Source organism: Taeniopygia guttata, chromosome 2 (assembly GCF_048771995.1).
Source record: "Taeniopygia guttata chromosome 2, bTaeGut7.mat, whole genome shotgun sequence".
Taxonomy (NCBI): Eukaryota; Metazoa; Chordata; class Aves; order Passeriformes; family Estrildidae; genus Taeniopygia; species Taeniopygia guttata.
This window is the reverse complement of record NC_133026.1, coordinates 115,249,427-115,270,149: the sequence shown is the minus strand read 5'-3', so window position 1 is coordinate 115,270,149 and position 20,723 is coordinate 115,249,427. Positions and strand designations below refer to the sequence as shown.

Here is a 20,723-nt window from a genome sequence, read left to right as displayed (position 1 = left end):
CACGCGGGTCATCAGCGCTCCAGCTGGAGCTAGGTCAGAGGAGGAACTCGGGGAAGGGCTCCAGGCAGATTCTGCAGGGTCAGGGAGGAGCGACAGGCCGGGCTGCCCTTGGAGTGACACAAAAACCCATTGCCTGGTGGCAGGGAATGCTTTTCCTCATGCAGTCACCCCTCCCACGCTTCCGTGCAGCCTCACAATGGTGCGGCTCCACACGCGGGCGGCGAGGGGAGGACGCGGCCGCCTGCGAGGGCGGAGGTCGAGCAGGCAAACGCATCCCGGAGGGAAGCCCCGGGTGGGCTGGAGAAGCGGCCTGGCTTCCGCACGGCCATTGTTCTTTCCGGGAACGGGACGCCGCGTATCCCGCATCCCTGTCCGCCGGGCGGGGCGGGCTCCCCGCGCTTTTGCGCGCTCCCGCTCCGGGAGGGCTTCGCTCCTTCGAAAGGTCCCGCTGCTTTGCGGCTCTGATCCCCGGGCCGCAGCGGGGCAGGAGCACCGAGCCCCCTCCATCCTGAGGGGCTCCGCTCACACAAGCTCGCACCCCGCCCCTCCCGCCGCCGTTCCGTGTCCCCAGGGACACCGCCTCAGGATCGGGCCGGGATGGAGAGGGGCCCAGAGGCGCGCCCCCCTCGTGGGGCCGCCTCGCAGGGAAGATCGAGCCGGGCGCCTCCCGGGGCGACGGGGGAAGCCCCGCGGAGATGGCGGGACCGACCCCGCCACCGCCGCCCTCTACCTGCGCCCCCTCCCCCAGCGGGTCGGAGGTTGCCGTGGCGACGGATCAACACCGTCCCCCGGGACAGGGCTCCGCGGGAGCCACCGGCCCGGTGCGCTTCTCACCGCCTCCCATGGGGAACCCCGTCCCGCCCCTCCCGCGGCGACAGCGCGGCCACCCCCGCGCAGCGACGTCAGCTCGGACGGGCTTTCCTGCCCCGGCGGCGCCCGCCCGCCGCCATCGGTCACCGCCATCGGTCACCGCCATCGGTCACCGCCATCGGTCACCGCCATCGGTCACCGCACCGGCGTCGTGTGCCGAGACCCGTCGGGGCCGCGCTCCGTGGGGACCGCCGTGTGCGGTGCCCGCCGCCACCTCCGCGCCCCCCGTGCAGGCAAAGCTGCACCCGTTTAAGCTAAGCCCCCTGTAGACGTATTTATTTCGGTTTAATAGGTGTTTATGGTATGTTAGCCCGGACCTGTTCCTAATCAATCCGAGCTTAATCAAAATAACGCAGATTTATACCGGCCCCGGTGCCAGCTGAGCAGGTGTTACCTCGCACCTGTGGCTAAGCCGGCGTGGGGCGGCCGGGGAGCGACGGCCTCCGGTGCCCGGGGCTGCTGGGCCGGCGAGAGGGCGAGGGCTCTGCCCGGCCAGCGCTGCTTTGCCCGCTCTCCCTCCCGGCCGGACCGACCGCTGCCGCGATGGTTCGAACCAAAGCACGCGAAGCTCAACAGCCGTCCCCGGCAGGATGGGGAAAGAGGAAGTTAGGGCACAGGGAGGTCGGGGTAGGCTTTTTTCATTTTCTGTCCTGGTTCACGCTAGGAGCACATGGTCGTAGTAACAGCGCTGGGAGGAATTACCTCATGGAATTGCAAGCACTTTCCAAGTAAAGGTGGAGTCTGGACCAAACCGGAGATCCAGCTGATAGTGGTTGATAAGCCTAGGGAGTATCGCATTGCTGCTTTGCTTACCTCAGAGACGCCTCAGTCCTTGTGGAGCAGGAAGAGGAGACTCCAACACGCTGGCTCCCAGCACCCAGATAATGAGCCGTCTCCTCCTTCCTGCAGCAAGCAAGCCGGCTCTTGGCTCACAAAGCAGCAGTTTCACTAGAGGCTTCTCCTCTAATGGATCCTCTTTTCGATTGGTTGAGCAACAACCCCACAACTTCAAAATTTCAGAGCTCATTGAAGGAAAGTTGCTTTTCATCTTGCATAGCAATTGAATTGAACTGGAAAGCCAGGATGATATGAACTTCCACACACCCCCAAAACAAAGCCCAAACCAAACAAACCCCCACCATTCAGATGGTACTTGGCCAAAAATATGACTAATAGACAACTGCATTTTTTCTTCTGTGATCCTACTGAAGCCTTCTACTACTGGTGGATGATCCAGGAACCAGGATTTAGCAGTTAAACAGGTGGGTCTGTGACTGACCATGTCTCTTATAAATCTACATAGTGACATTGTTAAAACCAATCATAACTTCATCCAAAGTAGATGAAAGTGTTCTGTTTTACCAGCGACAGTTAATACAGGTCTTCCAGAAGAACAGGGAACTGTAAATATGCTATTCTTTCTTGAATAATTTCCTTTAAACAGACACCCAACTCCAAGAAGGAAAGAAAAAGGTAGAAGTAACAAAAAGGAAGAGAAGTAAACGGGAAAGAAAATAGAATTGGACTTGAATAGGAACCCAGAGAAAAGCCAAAACGCTTAATTTATTATGCACAGTGGTCAGTCCTGCACATGAGGATGCCTCTTTCTCTGGAGTTATGTGGCTTTTTAGAAAAATTTCCCAGACAGAATTACAATATTGCATATGAGTTCACAAACTTAATTTCTGCTTCAAAGCAGTAACTATGAGACATGCCACAAGCACTTTTGTTTCTGTACAGGAATGTTTTACTTCTGAGATAAAAGTTGAACAACTCTGGGTAAGGAGGAGCAGCAGAGCCCATCCACTGATTTTTGTGCACCACTGACGGCTGACAGACCTTCATCGGTGACCAGTTTGCTTAGGTCAGTCAGTCACCTTTTGCTTAGGAGTGGCTGAACTGACTCTCAAGGATACCACACACATGAATTCTTTTGTGTTCTGATACTCTCCATCTTAAGTACTTTAGACATGACACTAACCAGCAACCCAAAGTCTAGTCATCCTCATAAATTAAAATGGGATTAAAAAACCCCATAAGGACAATCTGTTTCTAACTACATTCAAGACAAAGCTTTGCTGCATTTGTATACAACAATCACAGACAAGTCTTGTACACTGATTCAGGGGTTTTTTTTGAGCCAACAGCTGACAAATAAATTTGCCCATCTCCTCTGCCGCTGTCTCTGTACCCATCCCTCCTCCTAAAAACCAACCATTCATTCCACAAATGTCCTACAAATTCTGGACGCTGCCTCAGCTCCAGTCTTAGTGCTGTCAATGTGCACCTGTCAACGATGTCCATATTTAAAAGTTCCTTCCTCACAGCTGGTCCAGTCCTCAAGTAGCAACACTGGCCCAGGTGTGGGTGCCAGTGCTCAGGTGCTGGGCAATGCCTCGAACTGACAGCCTCCCCTGCCTCATCTGGAGAGACAGCAAGCAAGCCCACGGACTGCTGTCTTCCCAAGTATCCTTGCTGTTTAGCTGTTTTTAAAGTCACATTCTTTCAGATATTTCCTGGGTCTGAAAATGTTTTCCCATGCCATAATCAGAACAAGCAGTGTTTACTTGACTGCTTTAACCCAGACAAGGTTAAATTGACAATTGTTAGCATAGTACATTGATCTCTTTTGAACAGTCTTCACACTATAAGATTTTTTGCCTCCTAGTATTTTATGTCTAAATCTAGGAAAAGTAATGGAACTGGGCTTCACTTAAGAAAGGCTAATTAAATCCTGCTGTAATTTACAGCAAATGTACCACAGACCCAACCATCAACCAGAGTCTGCCCAATATAAACATTTATATCTTTGACTCTTTAATGAAGGAATTCTAAAAATTATAACTATGCTGGAGGGGTGGGGAGAGGGAACTCCAACAAACATACTGATGCATCGATTTGTCCACATTCATGTTGCCATGGACAATTTTACCAGAACTGTAATTTGGGAGAGAGATACAAATGGATGTGCAGACTTCTAAATAAACTTTGAAGTAGGTTTTTCCTATACCTTATTTCACCTCTATGTCACAGAGCATGGAATGTTGCAGTTAAATCCCATGTCTAAGTATCAGATATGTGTTCCAGTTTGTATGAGTCAAATGCCTACCACCACAGCACAAAGATCTGCAACCAAACACAAGTTTTTAAAATTTATTTTTAACTGAACAGTATACCTGATGGTACAGAACAGCCATTTCTTTACTCAGCACTCTCGTAACAGTGTGCTTTTTCAGGCTGGGCTGTAACTGACTGTGGAGCACACTGGGTTTGCCTTCTCCACCTTGGATTGCCTGCGGTAAGACTGCTACAGCAACAATCTCTTTCCTCAAGCCAATGCTAAAGCAGCAACAATCTCCCCCCCCCCACCCCCCTCCAGCTGCTAAGCAAAGAATAAACTTTTAGCTTTGCCCCTCCTTTATTGGAAGGGGAATAGGGTAATATGCTGTAATTGGTTTTCCATGTTTGCCAAGAGTCTGTTTCCTTTTATCATCCACAATATTTAACATAAGTCTTGTAATAGTTCCAAAAATAATAAAATCTGTCCCAAGAATAAAAATGATAGATCCACAACATGCTGCTTTTTTTGTCACGGTCTTGGTTTCGTAACATTCTGTTAGTAGTTTTTATTGCCTAATGTTGTGGTTTCTTTCATACACGGCAGACCCAGTAAAGACATTTCATCAGCTACTTACACAGCAGCAGCCTGGATTATTTACAAATGGAGATTTCAGTAGTGTATTACAATAAATCACCACTGCATACTGTTAAAGCTACATTGCAGCAATGTGGCAGAAAAGGACCCAGAGATTTTAGGGGGAGGAACATTAAGTATACAAAAATCATACATATGATCTCAGCAAACAAATTTATTAAGATATCCAAATAAAACCTGTTAGTCTTCCTCTGTCTCCCCTATCTCCTCCCATGCAGTAGTGGAAGAGGACTAGGCAAATTATATCCCCCCACACATGCAAACCAGTACACACTGTAGGTGTAACAAGTAACAGAGCCTGTGCAACACTTCCTTCATGATTTTATATCATGCAGCCAGATAGCACATGTATCCCTCTCTCCCTCTGCCCCACCCTTCCACCCCTAAAACAAATGCCCCATACTGGGCAAATTCCTGTAGTGTGGGAGTTACAGATGTGAAGCATGTAAAGACAGAGAGCAGCATTTTGTGCACACGATTTCGTTTAAACAAAACAATATGAAAACAGAAGAGACAAAAAGGAGGTAATACACAGAAGAAATTTGATTTAGAACAACAACAAAAAAACCCCAAACAAACAAACAAAAAACCCCAACCCCCCCCCCCCAAAAAAAAAAAACCCAAAAAAACCCCAAAACAAACAAATCAACCAAAAAGCCTAAGAAGAAAATTGCAGGACACTCAGTAGTATCAGAAGAACAGTTTGTTAAGAGGAATCACTACCTCAGGCCTCAGCATTTACAAAAGCAATGCTCTGCTGGCAACAACCAAGAAAAAAATACAGGCACACTGGGGTACCCTCTTTAAGAAGGACCAATTGAAAACAAAAAAAATCATTCAATGCTCAAAATTGTCTTCTGATATTTCTAAGTTAGTTTGTTTTTTTTAGTTCTGATTCAGTTTATCTGTATTTTTGAGCCTGAAAAGGTATTTCAATTTCTTCCCAAGAACAGATTTAGTTGTCTAACATAGTCACAGGTAAACTCTTCAGGCAGAAAAAACTTACCCAGTTTAAATGTGCATCATTTAGTGCAGAAAGGATACAACTCTGGAGCAGGGGATGGAGCTTTCACTGCTTGCTAGGGGCTTCAGACACTTGTTACTTTAGCTTATCAGCAAGTGTTTTGGCAGTTGTTTTACCTTAACTCACTGCTGAGTCTGATCTGCACAACAGTAAATCAGAATGACTGAAGCCAAAAAAGACGCACAGGCCTAAGATAGAAGGGGAGTTGTTAATCTTTCTTCAGTGACTGCCAAAATTCCTGGAGCATTTAATTTTTAGTAGAAATGGGAGAGACAAATTTTTAGTCATGCTTAGAGGGCTTATCACCCCAATCTCTCTTTTTTTTTTTTTTAAACTATGCTTTCTACCATATTCCAAACTGGGATTAAGGGAAAAATTGCACCTTAGTATGACTTTTTTGGTATTGTTTCACATTACATGCAACAGCTGTACAAGTTTCTGGGAAACAATTACAAGTTTTGGTACTTTGGTTGTGAACATGTAACCAACAAAAGCAACTGGAATTCAACATGAAATCTCAGCAAGTTATCAGTCAGTCATGTACAAATAAAACTGAAACCTGTGAAAGAATCATCTTGTTAAAGCAAATGTTTTAGAAGAAATGTTCTAAAAGTTTTAGAACTGCTAAGTTCTGCACTATAAAATTTTCAAATTCTAGTTGGATAAAATAGCATCAGAGCTTCTCAAAAAGAATCCCTACAAAAATACAGAGATTTCTGTAGCAACAAGAGGTTTACATGTGCATAAAGTTTGTGACAAAAAGCCAGCCAGAATGCATGGAAATTTGTTTTGTTCTAGCTACTCTTTGAAAGTACCACAGTCTCAACATAATGTACAGTCTAAGACCAGCATGTGAGCCAGGAGCAAACCAGTAGGATAAGCAACTGATTGCAGACATGACTTAAGTAAGTCACAGCATATTCCCCCTGCCCCTCTCACCCCCAAAAAGCAGCACTGGTATTTCTTTACTACAGTAGCCCTGGATTCCTGAGCAATTCTATACCACTTCCATGTTTTCAGAAAATGAGACTGTCAAAAGCTTTCAGTTTTTCAAATCATCACCGCTTAAAACAGCATGAACTTTTGTTCTTCTCAGGGCAGGGTACAAATCTCTCCCCCGCTCCCTTAATGGACAATTTTTACAGCTAACTTTATTCCCCTTTGCAATGAAGCTCAGGCTGCTATATAAGAGCACACTTTTCTCTCATCTCAAGCAACTGAATTCTACAACATTGCCAAATGAAAAAAACTTCAAATAGTTAATCCAAGCTAATAGTCGTGTTCCTTCACTCCTTCTTGTAAACAGCTAGTTAGGACACGCCCATTTTCCCTTGTCATCCATGCAGTTCAGTCCTATGGTTTTACTGTCATGCAACACATTTTTCAAACTTCAACTGAAACAGTAAGTGTGTGCTATAAATGCAAACTTTGTATAATAAACAGGTAACAGTTGAAAGAACATAAACGGAGTAACCTCTTAATTTAAAAGTTGAAAGTAATTATATTACATTGCTGAAAATGTTACTAAGTGTGTAAAAAAGAAGTGAAGTCAGCAACTAACATAAATCCATACTGGTTCCCCCTTCCCCAAAATACCAACAAAAGGTTCCACACCATTTTTTCAAGTTTTATTTAATCTCAGAAACACTGCTATGTTACACCCGTCAGGCTGAAATTTATTCACTCTGGATGTTCAAGTTCTGACAATTAAAATGGGTGACATAAGGATCCCTTTCCTCCAGTGTTGTGTTGCAGTCAATATTGGTCCGGTAAGACAAAAGTTTTGCAGTCATTGCCTGCCCCCACCCCTTTATTTCCCCCAGTACATGAAGCATGGCCTAGCATTAGCATCACCCTTTTGTCTGCAATTACTTAAATAGGATGAGATGGAAATTCAGTTGTTTGCACATATGTACGAAAGGTGACATGAACATTCCGTATTTTAACAAATAAACACTTAAACACAGGATTTTGTTTTGCTGTGTTGCAACCCTTTCATTTAAGGAAAAATATGCCCCCCTGCCCCAGTCATCACCATAATAAGTAACAAAACATTGTAGTTTTGATTTTCATCAAGATTTCCAAACTGGCAGATTTTATTTTCACACCCTCTTCACAATAGACAAGATGCTTACCATATATTTAGGATTACAAGTTGTCACTAAAAGAAAACTTTACACAACCACTATACATTTAGGTTGAAAAACTGTCCTTGCATGAAAAATATACCTAGAAATCAAATGGCAAACAAGAAAAAAAAAAAAAACAAACGTTGAGAAGATTAATGTTTTTAAAATGTGCCATTTTAAATTTATCAACCCTCCTCTACTTTTCATCCATACTCTGTTTTCACCTACAGTATTTGTTAAGGCAAACAGCTAATCCATTTCTGAAGAGGTGTTGTGGAAATTGTGGATAAACAGCAAACATTTGGCATTAAAATAGATAGCACATATGTAGCCTCTAGTAATATACATTAAGCATCTCTCTTGGACTTCAGGATAATGACAGGGGAGCATGAACATGCTAACAATGTCAAAAAGGCTTAAAATTTAGCATCCAAGCAATTCCTATTAATGCTTTTGTAGTTTTCAAGCTCTAAGTAGTATAGATTTTATGCAAATGCATTAAAGAATTCTAGCTTGGCAAGTACACCCAAGCAGGTTATTAAACTATATATACAGAAAGTGATAAATACAGAATTAAAAGAGTCCTTCTGCTTCTCTTCATAACCTTGAAAATTGACAAAAAACTTGAGGACAGCTCTACAATATTAAACATTAGGTAACCTCAGGAGCTGGGAAACCTAACTACACAAACTGATTAAAATACTCAGATGACTTTGTAGTGTTTAATACAATTCAGTTCGTAGTCAAGGGCACAAGACAACATTTAACAAAAATAATCACATCAATTGACCTAGAAATCAAATGTAAATAGATATGAATACAATCTCAAAAATCTTGTCTTTAAGTGAACATTAACCATTTATTCAAAGTTATACAAGAATTTGAAGGATAAAGTCTTCTGCAACAGGAAACCAACTTACAAGTTTCATGTCTTAGTTGAATTGAAGTGGAGGCGAGCGGGGCAGGGAAGGGTGAACAAACAAGTAAGTAGGCCTCATCCAGGCAGCTAGAAAGTAAAAACAGGCTCAACAGCAGCCTCCTCCAGCTTGCTGTCCTCCCTGATTGCCTGCAAGTGTTGCGTTGGTTGCAGCATGTTGAGGGCCAATTTTTATGCCATTTGCCTGAAATGAAGTTTAATACACAGCATAAATATTTTAGAATATACTTGAAAAGCTACTTTTTCTATTTAAAAGATCATATAACAAGTTCTCTTAATGTATGCAATAAATAAATCAAAGTTTCTAATTTTTCTTAGCAATTAAATATAATTTAAAGTAAGATGCCTTCCTTCTCATTTAAATTTTATATCCACATTACATTCTGTAGCTTAAACTCCTACTAAAAAAAACAGAGCAAGAATTGCATTTGAATACTACTCGGCATATAGCTTAAAAATACACAACATTTGCTAAGAATGTATAACCTCTTCCCTCTTGCCAAAATCTTCACAAGTTTAATATAAAACTTTTCCTCTCTAGACAGCATTTCTTTCTGTGTTGAATCAGCTGTAGAGGCTAAGGGCATACGAGTGTTCTGTGTCATCAATAATTTCTGTGATCCCAAAAGACATGGCTACTTGCCAAGAACCCACACACAGCGTAGCTCTTTCATTCATCAAAATCACACTTATATCTTAACCCTCACTCCCTCAAGTGGATTTTACCTAAAAATACAGCACTTTGAGAAAAGTAATACAGTAGCTTCAGAAATTAAGCTCTTAAGGAAACTTTGCGTCACAGCAAATCTCAGATTTATAGTGCTTGGCAGTTGTTCTGCAGCAGTGGTAGCCTTCGGGTTTCTGGCACTCGCTTAGTATTGACAGCAGCTGATGTGGTTTCTTTTCGCTCTTTGACTCCCCTTTAATAAAAAGCATGCCCTATGGCTCATTGGTTTTGCCCCCTCTGGGCTGATAGCAACTTCTTGAGGAATCAAGAAGCCAGACTTGGCATAAAGCCAAATAAGTAGCACGGACTGTTGGCTCTTGACAGCATATTGCAATCAAAGCTCGGTAAGGCACAGTAAAGCAGTCAGCTACTATATGAAACTCGACAGATACAACAAGCATGCTTTTCCAGACACTCTGCTCTCCAATTTATATTGCAGTACCAACTGCATTTTCTTCAGGAAAGATGTGAAAGTAGATCTTAAATTTTTCATCAGTGAACTGAATTTAAGAAGTGTTCCACCAACATGCACACACACTTTCCAGAATTAGTTTAGAGGATTACTGTTCACATCTTATTGAGCTACAAGTATCCTGATGCATTACTTTGCGTACTACGGAAGTTTCTGATTTTTTCCTCTCTGAAGTCATGAGCAATATTTTCAATAGTCTTAATTTTCTCATATCGAAAATTAAGTAACTATTTCTGCTCAATATATTGAGTCCTGCCAATTCCCTCTTTACTCTGAACAATCCTAAAAGGATGGTCATGTTTAAGAGAAGCATCACACTGATGGTCTGGACACACCTCTCCACAGAGCACGAACAGAAGAGAGTGGTGGTGCAGATTTTCACATGTGGTTTCACTAAGCAACTCAGAAGCAATATTCAGGGACATGAAGGATAAAAAAACCCATTTTGATTTTCAGGAAAGACTGATCACCTCACATTGTCAAATTTTTATGAGACTGTTAACAGAGAGATTATACAATACTAGTGTTACAAAGCAAGATTTTCAACAGCACAGTAATTTCAAAATTCAAGAGACATTACACATCTTTCTAGCTCTTGTTCCCCTTCCTCCAGCTCTCCACCCCCATCCTAAACAAGCAAAGGCAAAGGCCCTAATAATCTGTAATTTCAGTAATGTGCATAAGCAAAATGGCTAATCTTTTATTCCCTACAGTATCCAGCCACCTAAACCAGGAACATTTCAAAAGTCTTTTATGTAACTCTCAAAGCAATCCCTCCCCTACACTGGACAGCTCATGGAGGGCATCTGGCATATCAACATGGTCCTCCATTTACATAGTGGAAAATTATCTTTGAAAACAGATGACACCATATGGAGAAGTGGATGAAAGTGGATTTTCTTCTCTTTTGGGGATTTATATTATTTTGCGATGCTTCATGGATGGATAGGGTCACTTATTTTAATCCATTTTTATCACAATAGCAGACAATTCTACAGCCAAATGGAAAAGACAAATCTTTTACTGTCCAGCCTTCCAGGGAAGGTGAATTCTGTACTTTAAAAAAGTAGACAGTACTAAAAGTTACCTCATTATTAATGTCAAAAACTCCTTCCTGGATTTTCTCGTAGATCTCCTTTGCAGTGTTAATAAATGCCTAAAACAGAGGAAAAAAGACCACAGACACAATGAATGAGATATCCTTTGGTGTACGATGCACTAATTGGAATTCAATCTCATGTGCAATTGCTTCAGTGAGACTTTCCTTCCTGACCTCTGCAGAAACAGGTATGACAACAGTATCCTATAACCCACCCTGAAGCAGCAATGGATCACACGCTGTTTACAAAAACAGTGGCATTTTCATAACATCTGTATTCTACAATCTGTTGTCCAGTAATTACAGGGAAAAAGTGGTTTCTAAGATATATAAATTACTTTTAAATTATTTATTTCTGACCCTTATGGATAGATTGTGTGGCAGATGGTTTCCCCTACCCTTAATATCTTTGTAATAGGCCACTCTAGATTAGAGTGCTTAGCAACATAAAACCACAGGGTACTTACAATGATGATGTAAGGATGCTGTCTGCTGGCTGAAACCTTACGCTATCATTTAATATTCATCTAATTTTAAGAACGTGTTCTCTTTAACTAATCTTGCACACAATGGGCAACAGACATCTTAATAGTAGAAAGAAGAGGCCCCAGGTTTTGTAATGACTTCTAAAAATCTATTGTTTTAATTCTGAGAAAATACTTTGACACTCAGGTCTGAACAAGTGACTGATATAGACGTTTTTGGTTAAAGTTTACAATCAATGATTCCATTTTCATCTCTCATTTAGCTTTACAGGTCAAGTAATGCCTAAAATAATGTATAATTTAGGAGGTGATTAACAGCAGCTAGTAATTACAATAAACATACAGTTCTTTTTGCTTTAAAATACCAACACTATGCAATCATACAAGACATGTTACCTTCTGCACAATCCTATTACAGCAAATACAGATCTAATTCAAATATAAAAAAGTAAACAGGGTTCATGGAGAGGAACAAATCATACCTTTCCTCATTTCTACACTGGAAGCATTTGACTGCTGAACTTGCCACCAGAGCTTTGTTTCCTAATTAACAGGACTGATATGTTTTCACCTTTAAAGGCCTTACAGCTCCCCAGAGTAATCAATCTACTGCAGCTCAATTACTGCACCAAGCACACACCACAGCCAGTGAAGGAGACTTGAACGACTGCAGCAGGAGCAGAGAGATATGAATATGCATAAACTCTAAGTGGGTGATCGAATCATCACAGAGGGTCATGAGAATTTGCAGCAAAATAATGAGAAGAATTAATCATTGCAGATTCACAAGGCACTTAGGAAGCGAGTTCGTTTTTCAAACACGTGTTACAGTTGAGAAGAAAAATTGGCTTTCAGCCAACTACGAATTGATTCAAATTCTTCAGAAACTGAAGTTTTCTATGTAAGGAAAAAAATCCAAACTTATCTTTGTTCCTGATAACATGCTAATTATCGTAATGGTCTCATACATGTGCCCACTGAAAGGTGTAAGTCAACTCTGAAAATTCACACAGCTGGATTCTGTGAGGATCCTTACTTCTACTTCACCGGGACATTAAACAGAACTTGAAGTCTTAAAAAAGTGTTATGATAACTTAATGTAAACAAGCACTTAACAACTGGCACTTCTAACTCTTCTAGAAGATGCTGGCTAAGTACACCAAGACTCTTAGAATTAATTTCATGAGAATTACATTAAATCTATAAAAACTACTTTAGAGCAACAAACCAGAATTTTAACAGACTCCAAACTGATACAACTGAGAATAAATTAACTTTTGGATACTACACTCAAGAGCAGTCATTGTAGCAATGCATCCATCCTCACAAAAAACCAGTAAAATGCACTGTAAAAAAGCACTGCACAAACACAAATTTCCTTCTGTTACTACACTTGTACTGTACAAAGCGAAAGAGCATACTGAATTCAGTACAGTATATTTTAATATTAAACATATTGGCCAAGAAACAGTTGATCTGAAAAATCCAAATATTCCATTAATCTCAGTTCTATTATTACTGTTCTCTTGAAGTCATAATCTGACTACCCCATTCCCATCAGTGACTCTGGTGCACAACATACTTACTGTTAAAACAGCACATACTCTTACTTTGCATAGCAAAATGCCAGGTTGTACTGGGCCACAGAAATAACTCCTATTTGAAAACAAATTATAACAACACAGCACGTAGTAAGTCTACCTCATGTTCTCTTCTTTGTATGTATTCTAAAATATTGCTACTAATCAGCCTTGAAAAGAGACTTGAATCCCTTGATACTTCCATTTGTTTCTCCTATCCATGTATCTTAAGTCAACTTAACTTATGATTCAAAGTGTAAGCAGACGCAATCACAGGAGAACATCACTAAAACAGCAGTCTACCTGCTTTAAGTCTATCTCATCAGATTTTGGCACTGCATGCTAGTGCCCCAGTTATCAAGGACAAGAAGGTAAACTTGGTAGAACTGACTTCTTCCAAAAATCTCTTTTAATACTGCATGTTCTCACTCTTATCTGGAACACGCAGTATACTATAAACTCTTAATTATTTATGGGTGGTTTATCCTATTTTCAGATTAACTGAGCCATAAATGCAGAAAGACAGAACAATTTCCCCTCAAATCCAGTCTAGATTTATGAAACCACATGCAGGGGACTGCAAGAACACAGCTGTAGCACCTCACACGCCAACTTGGATCCAGGTGCAGTTTTGCCACTTCCACACAAGACCTCACCAGCAAGCCCACAAGGATTCAGCTGGCTGCCTACCAAGCCTACTGCACTTGCACTGTACATTCCTATAACGCTGCTGCTACTAAAACACTAGACAAAGATACTCATGCCTTTCCATCCCAAATCAGGTCCAGGTTAATCTTCACTGTTACAAGGAGAGGCAGTTCTAGACTCACCCTGCATTTATACATAATCACCTGAAAGATGGCAATGCCCTTGTACACAATACCTCTATTACTCATAAAAGGAAGTGAGAGACTTTTGCAAAATCAGTACATTAGACTTCCAAATATAAAAATCCTTGACTACATTCTGTGAGAATTCAAGATGTATCTTGTATCTTCAGGAAAATGTTTACATTTAATGTTTAACTCTGTTCATTTTCTAAAGCCAACTTACTGATGCTTTTTTGCATGAGACCGCTGAATATAACTGTACCACGGCATTAAAAAAAAGGCTTTATACAAGTTATTCAATGATTTGTTTTAATGTAACGTGTTTTTCAATTGTGTGCTCATTTTAACTAGGTTCCCAAATAACAGCAATATCCCTTCAAGGAAAAGTGCATTACTGTACAAGTGGGAAAGTGAGTCTTGCAAGATGTGATCTGCCTGTTGTGTCATGCCTGCACCTACTGCAAAGCCAACAAAAGAGGTTTTTAAATCACAATATATCAGTGTATTGTCACTTTAGATTATTTGTATAAGGAGTTTCCCAGATCATACCGCAACATGAGAATCAAGAAGTCACGTCTCACAATGCTTACCCCAAAAAACTACCGAAACAACCCAAAGCTGCAACTAGCAAACACTACAGACAGTGCATTTAAGGTAAATTAATCCTACAAACACTAAATGTAGAACCAAATCAACTTCAACATTCATATCATCACACAAATAAACAAGTAATACAGTTTTACTACCCTTGAGACAAATCCAGGAAGAATGAATTCTGTAACTGGTAAAAACACTACAAGAAACAGGTAAGAAAGTAAGTTCCTCATACCTCTGTCTCATGGAAGCTGTGTGCAGGAGTAATAATAAGCTAGGGGCACCAGAACATGAATAGTAGGGTAGCTGCATTTAGTTTTTACTTGTAGATGCCAATAATGTCACTTTCTCAGAAAGCTATTGGCAGGACAACAATCTTAAGACTCTGCTATAAGCTGAACATAACTTGGAAAAAACTTGGAAATGAATCACCAATACTTTTCACAACTCAAGCCTTTACAAGTTCATCTTTGCCTATAATCAGGTAGATCACAAGCAGGGCCAGCTCAAGGAACATGCTGCCCTCTGGTGGCAATGTTAAAATTAAATTTAATGTGTGGAAATAAAAATTGGGCAATCATTATTTCCTGGATTGTTTCTTACAATTGCACGAGGAATGCTTAAAGGCTAAATATATCACAAATTCTAAAGCATGACCCAGCCAACTCCTAGAATTTCCTCCTCCTCCTCTCGAATCTCCTATCTTATCTTTTAGCAGTAAGATATGATATAGTTAGATTACTATTTAAGAGTGCATTTGGAAACAGTAACAACATAGAAAACAAACGGATCTATGCCTAAAGCATTCGCCATCCAAGTGTGTAAGTGGCACTGGACGGCCACTTAATAAAGTGAGATTCCAAAGCTCTGAGCAGCTCTTTTATGCACCCACAGTAAGCCAATGCTTTTACAGCTAAGTGATCTTTCAGGAAGAAACATAGCACACTAAAAGGGATGCAAAGGGACTAATTATAAGCACAGTAATATGTTAAAAAATGAACCCACACCCCAAAAAGCACCCCAACACATTTGTAACCTTATATTTGAAGTACAGGTGCAAAGACACAAACCAGAACTTGACAGCAATTTATGTTCCCATTGAGACACAATCTTTCTGACAAACTTATTGAGCTGATACACATTACTAGAGCTCAAACTGATTTAATAAGTCTTGTAACTGTTGTTGAACAGTTACACAGGACAGAATGCTTGAGGTAAAAAAAGATGATAAACCCCCCAGAACTAAGAATCCACTTCTCCAGGAATCTATAGGTCAGCCAGGCAGTATCATACATTTCATGCTCTTCTGTAAAGACTGAAACACTCAGTTAACTGATACCTTGTAGTCTCATCATACCATGAGATGCCCAGAAGCCTCAAGAACTACAGCAGAGCCAGTGTTCCTTATTGTGAAGTTGGGGCACAATCCAAAGATTTGCCACAGGCAGCTAAAAACTGTGTATCTTCATTAGAAACAGGTAATGGCTGTAATGAAGAAATGAAACCCTTCTCCCTTCCTTAGCTGAACTTACACAAGCTTCCGCCCCATTTTCTCATGGGAGAAACTGGTTAAAATGACAGCTTTGCACATCTGAAAGGTCACAGAACTTTGATTTCCAGGAACTTGAAGGAATACTGGTTTTGATACAAATAAAGATAAACCTTACTTTTGGGTGGGTATTTTTGGTTTTTTTTTTAAAAGACTCATGACCTAGAAATCCTGCTCTTTTGCAAGTGCTAGTCAGATTACCTCTTGTGTGTTACTTTACTTTGCTATGAAAATTATTAACATCCTATGATTTTTAAGTTTTATTAACTAAATCCTTGCTTACTGTATTACCATGTCAAACAACTGTTTGTTTCCAGCTGTTAGTTGTGTTAAGGGAGTGTTGCAAGGGAAATAAAACACTCTAAAAATCAGTTCAACTTTAGATACCTAAGAATCTAATCTTTCCATGAGATTTTCACTTTTACCCTTCAGAATATTACAAAAGGGCTTCTCCTTTCTCTTATCTGTGCCACTGCTGAAGATACAGGACTTCTAAATATTTGTTATTCATTTAAGCAAAAATATGAAAGAAGCTGCCTAAAGACAAATTTAAGTTACAATTGAAACAGAACCACTGAATGACCATCAAGCTCCATGTAGCAGAAGTGCTCCATTGCTCAGTTAAAACCATAAGTCTATACTGATTTAATCTTAAATAGAATGCAAGAATGAATTCATTATTTATGTGCAGACAGCTTGTAACAACACAAACAATGCTCTTAAGTTTGACATAGGCACCCCTCCATATGGGAAACAACTTACTAAAACCAGCTTCCACACCAGGAGTCAGTGATACACTGGCACAACTCAAGTGCGACCAGCTTCTGAACAGTGATGTTGTTTAGCACTGCTCTGACCAGCATCAAGAAAACTTTCTGGCTTAGGATTGGTCACATCATTATCATTATTAACAGTAGCAGTCTGGAATGAAATAATAATGCACTAAATTACTGTAGCTTTCCAAATACAGCTAGGTATCCTTACTTCTTGAGAATCAGTGCACATAAATGGATTCAAACCATTGATATGCCAGGGACAAAGAGTTAAGCATCATGTGCTGTAGAGACTACATGGTCACCCTGAGGTCATGCTGGTGATTCTACTCTGTCCCTGTCCAAGTAGTAAGCTCTCAGCAAATTCTGAACTGCAGGTAGCAGGTAAGAGCACAACTAATAGTTACATAACTACTGCTAAACTACCAATTAAAAAACTAATGTGATAAAATTGCTAATGTCTCTTGCAAATTAGACAAAAAAAATTCTTATTATGTGTTGGTTTAATGAGAGGTCAGAAAGTAATGGATGTTATGATTAAAACACATGCAAACCTGCCTGGGGTTCAGACCCCAGCCTTATGTGTGTACAAGTGAAAAGCCACCCAATGCACATCACAGTGTTTTCTTAGAAAAAGTAAATAAGCAACACTGAAGTCTGCAAACAGCATTTCAGAGTGCATATCACAATTCAACATAGAGCAAATATGTTAACCAAGATTCAAAAGTTAACAAGATTCTACTGTGAGAAAGCAGTGTACACCTTATCATCAATGGCCGTGGGCTAACTACAATCACTTTAGAAATCACCTAGCGAAAAAAAGAAGCACAAAAAGTCTGTAATATTTTGATAGTTGGTTACCTCTACAGCTTTAGACAGAGGCTGAAATGAAATCAACAACCTCCTGTTTAAATAAATATGATACTGCTGAAGAGACTAGCATTAACTGTCCTTGCACTGCAGTCATATTATAAGCCTGTGCCTAACCTCCCTCCAGTAATCATTCTATCTTCTCAGTGACAGAGCACCTCTTTTTACACAATCCCATTCCACATGAAATATGATGATTTAACCTTGTGGCCACAGCAAATTTTTAGAAGTCTCCAAAGTAACTATGAAAGATCTACTTCCCACTCCCTGCCATCTACTACCTCTTATGCAAACACAGCAGAAACCTCTCCAACAGCCTTGCACAAAAGAAACAGCCAACAGGATGTTTTCCACTCCTTATCACCCATTTCTATTCAAGACATAGGTAATGAGACATAATCCTAAAGAATGTAACAGTTTTAAAGTGTTTTAAGATCCAAGCACCAAGAACATCAGTGTACTGCTCCAGCTATGGATTTACTAATGTATTCCACAGTGGTGGAAATCAGGATTAAACAAGGGAAACAGTTTAAAAAACCAATACCAACAGAAGCTGATTTGTTCACATAAAGAAACTGCTAGGGGTTAGGATTTTGCTTCTGTAGTTGTTAACTCTCTACATCATGCCACCTTTTTTGTGTTTACTGAGAACACTATTTAAAGAATGCACTTGACTGTCACTGGAACAGATTATATCCTAAAGCTTTCTCACTAGAATTAGGAAGTTAGTACACACGCACATCACTCACACATATAATCACAAGGAGAGGATTCTATGTGAACTTTTTGATAAAGAAGATCATGCTCATTTACCTCCTGATAATCAGAGATGCATTAGATACTGCACAATTCATTCACTAGGATGTATTTTTTGATGCAAAAAGAGGTGATAAAGTAGTAATGAATTCTGTGAAAGTCATCTGTAGCTTACTGTAACTTTTAAAAACTCTTAAATATTTTATAACTAAGAAGCTTTACCAATAAAAGAATACCTCACTGGTCACACACCATTTTGAATTTAGAATAATTTTGGAAATGAATAGTTTAGGCTGGTTTTGGAAATGATGGATTACATAGTATAAGAAGCTACGTCATTATAGAAAAGGTCAGTGTGGATGAACCCAGTATGGGCTTGAAAGACATGTGAAGCAACTCTCTGCTGTATATAGCACTAGCATCTCAGTTGGAGCTTTTGGTCCACTACGGTACTTGTCTGTCTACAACACAGTTAGTTTTCTCCACAACAGCCTACATGGTGCTGTGTTTTGGATTTATGACTAAAACAGTGTTGATAACACACCAATGTTTTAGCTATTGCTGAATGTCAAGGTTTTCTGTTTCTTATGGTGCCCTCTCCTGACACTGATTAGGCTTAGGGCAGGCAAAATTGTGGGGCACATAAAGCAGACAGGACAGCTGGTCAGAACTGGCCTGAGGGGTATTTCATATTATATAATGCTCAAGAACAAAAACCAAAGAGTAGTTGAAGTTGCTGGTTCTCAGAGAAATTAAATTTAATTTGAAATTCAATTTATTTGCAGGAAGTTGTGAATGACTGCCTTTCTGTCACTCTTCATCCAGACTGCCTTTCCAGTCTCTTCATCTATCTCTTTACTTAATTTTTAAAACTATCTCGGACCCTGAGTTTTATCTTGCCTTGGGTCTTCTGGTTCTTCCCCCATCCTGCTGGACAAAAGCACTGAGTGACCTGCTTGGTGGGTATTCAGTTGCAGCTGAGCTCAGCCCACCATGACTACCCTTCAAGAAAGGAATGCAGTAAACCAAGGTGAGAGATGCAAGAAGTCACATGTGTTCAGAAATGTGAACTATAAGCCAAACTTGAAAAGACCTAAGTTCTTTGAAGCAGCAAGAACTAAAAAACTTATTCAAATATATAGCAGACTACAGTAACCAAGGCAATGATCCCTTCAGCAGCTCTGTAGAGGACAGAAAATAGAAACTGTGTGCAAATTGAAGAAGATTCCTACTAGGTAGTAGACAGGAAAGATGATGACAGTACAAACAGCAAAGCCCTGCAAGAGATTGATGTGAAGAGCTTGTGATATACCAGGAGCCTTTAGAACAGGTTACAGTGACATCTGCCAGGAATACCAATAGCTTGGCTTGCTTTGGACTAGCAAATCTATTCTAGCCGAACTTTTTAGATTTCACAGCAGACAGAAGTTAGCCATTTCTCTGATCAAATACTTCAAAAAAAACCCCACAAGTACATTAATTAGGAAGTCTCAACAATATAATTAGTGCTGTGTAATCAATTACAACACAGACACTATCTTTCTCATAATATAAAGAGTAGCTAATTCAAGTTAAGGAAGCCAAACTCTAGAATAATAGTATCTATACAAACAAGTGTAATTTAAATCAACTGTTTTAGTAAAAAGCCAGTGTTGAGTGAAGTTACCTCCTCTACATTGGAAGCAGTTTTGGCAGATGTCTCCATAAAGATAAGTCCATGTTCTCGTGCAAATGCTTCACCCTCCTCTTTCTTAACTTCTCGTCTAGATTCTAAATCACTAAGATAGAAGAAAAAAAGAAAAGTTAAATTACACAGTCTAACATGCCCATATAAAGATTATTCTTCACAGACATGCTTACAAGCCTGAGAAGCCAAGAGCCCCCGTTAGAACTTGGGTATAAAACTTGTCAAAGCCTCAAATAAAGTAGAATTATTGTGAGCCCTGCACTTAAAGTATATGGAACAGCCACAGCATCACACTTACTTGACCTATACACTCTAGCTGACATAAACCTTATCAAAGACTTAATGAAATAACTATCTACAGGATGAGTGCGTATTTATCTGGGTTTCTAGATATTTCTTGAACACTAACTTTAGACATTGTACTTCCAGTATATATCACTCTCGTCTATTATATTATCTACAAATTCAGTACTAGAAAGCTAAGCTGATAAAGTAGGTTTATAAATGATTTATTAATATAAAACATATATTTAAAATATGAATTCAATTTTTTCTATTCAGTAGCAAAACTTCATACAGTCTATTTCTTTTCTGGTAAAAAAATCTTAAAAGCAGAATTAAGTTCT

The 20,723-nt window shown here is 40.1% G+C and overlaps 1 protein-coding gene across 1 annotated transcript in view; it reads right to left on the bottom strand.

The window, feature by feature from the left end:
• Positions 1–7,215: 7,215 nt before the first annotated feature.
• RAB2A (RAB2A, member RAS oncogene family) overlaps positions 7,216–20,723 on the bottom strand; it is a 43,069-nt gene continuing 29,561 nt past the window's right edge. Inside the window, exons 6-8 of the mRNA XM_012572043.5 lie at positions 20,077–20,188; positions 10,962–11,030; positions 7,216–8,859 (exon numbers count right to left, since the gene is read on the bottom strand). Coding sequence (XP_012427497.1) covers positions 8,764–8,859; positions 10,962–11,030; positions 20,077–20,188 — 277 coding nt within the window. The 3' untranslated portion in view covers positions 7,216–8,763. The remainder of the gene's footprint in view (positions 8,860–10,961; positions 11,031–20,076; positions 20,189–20,723) is intronic.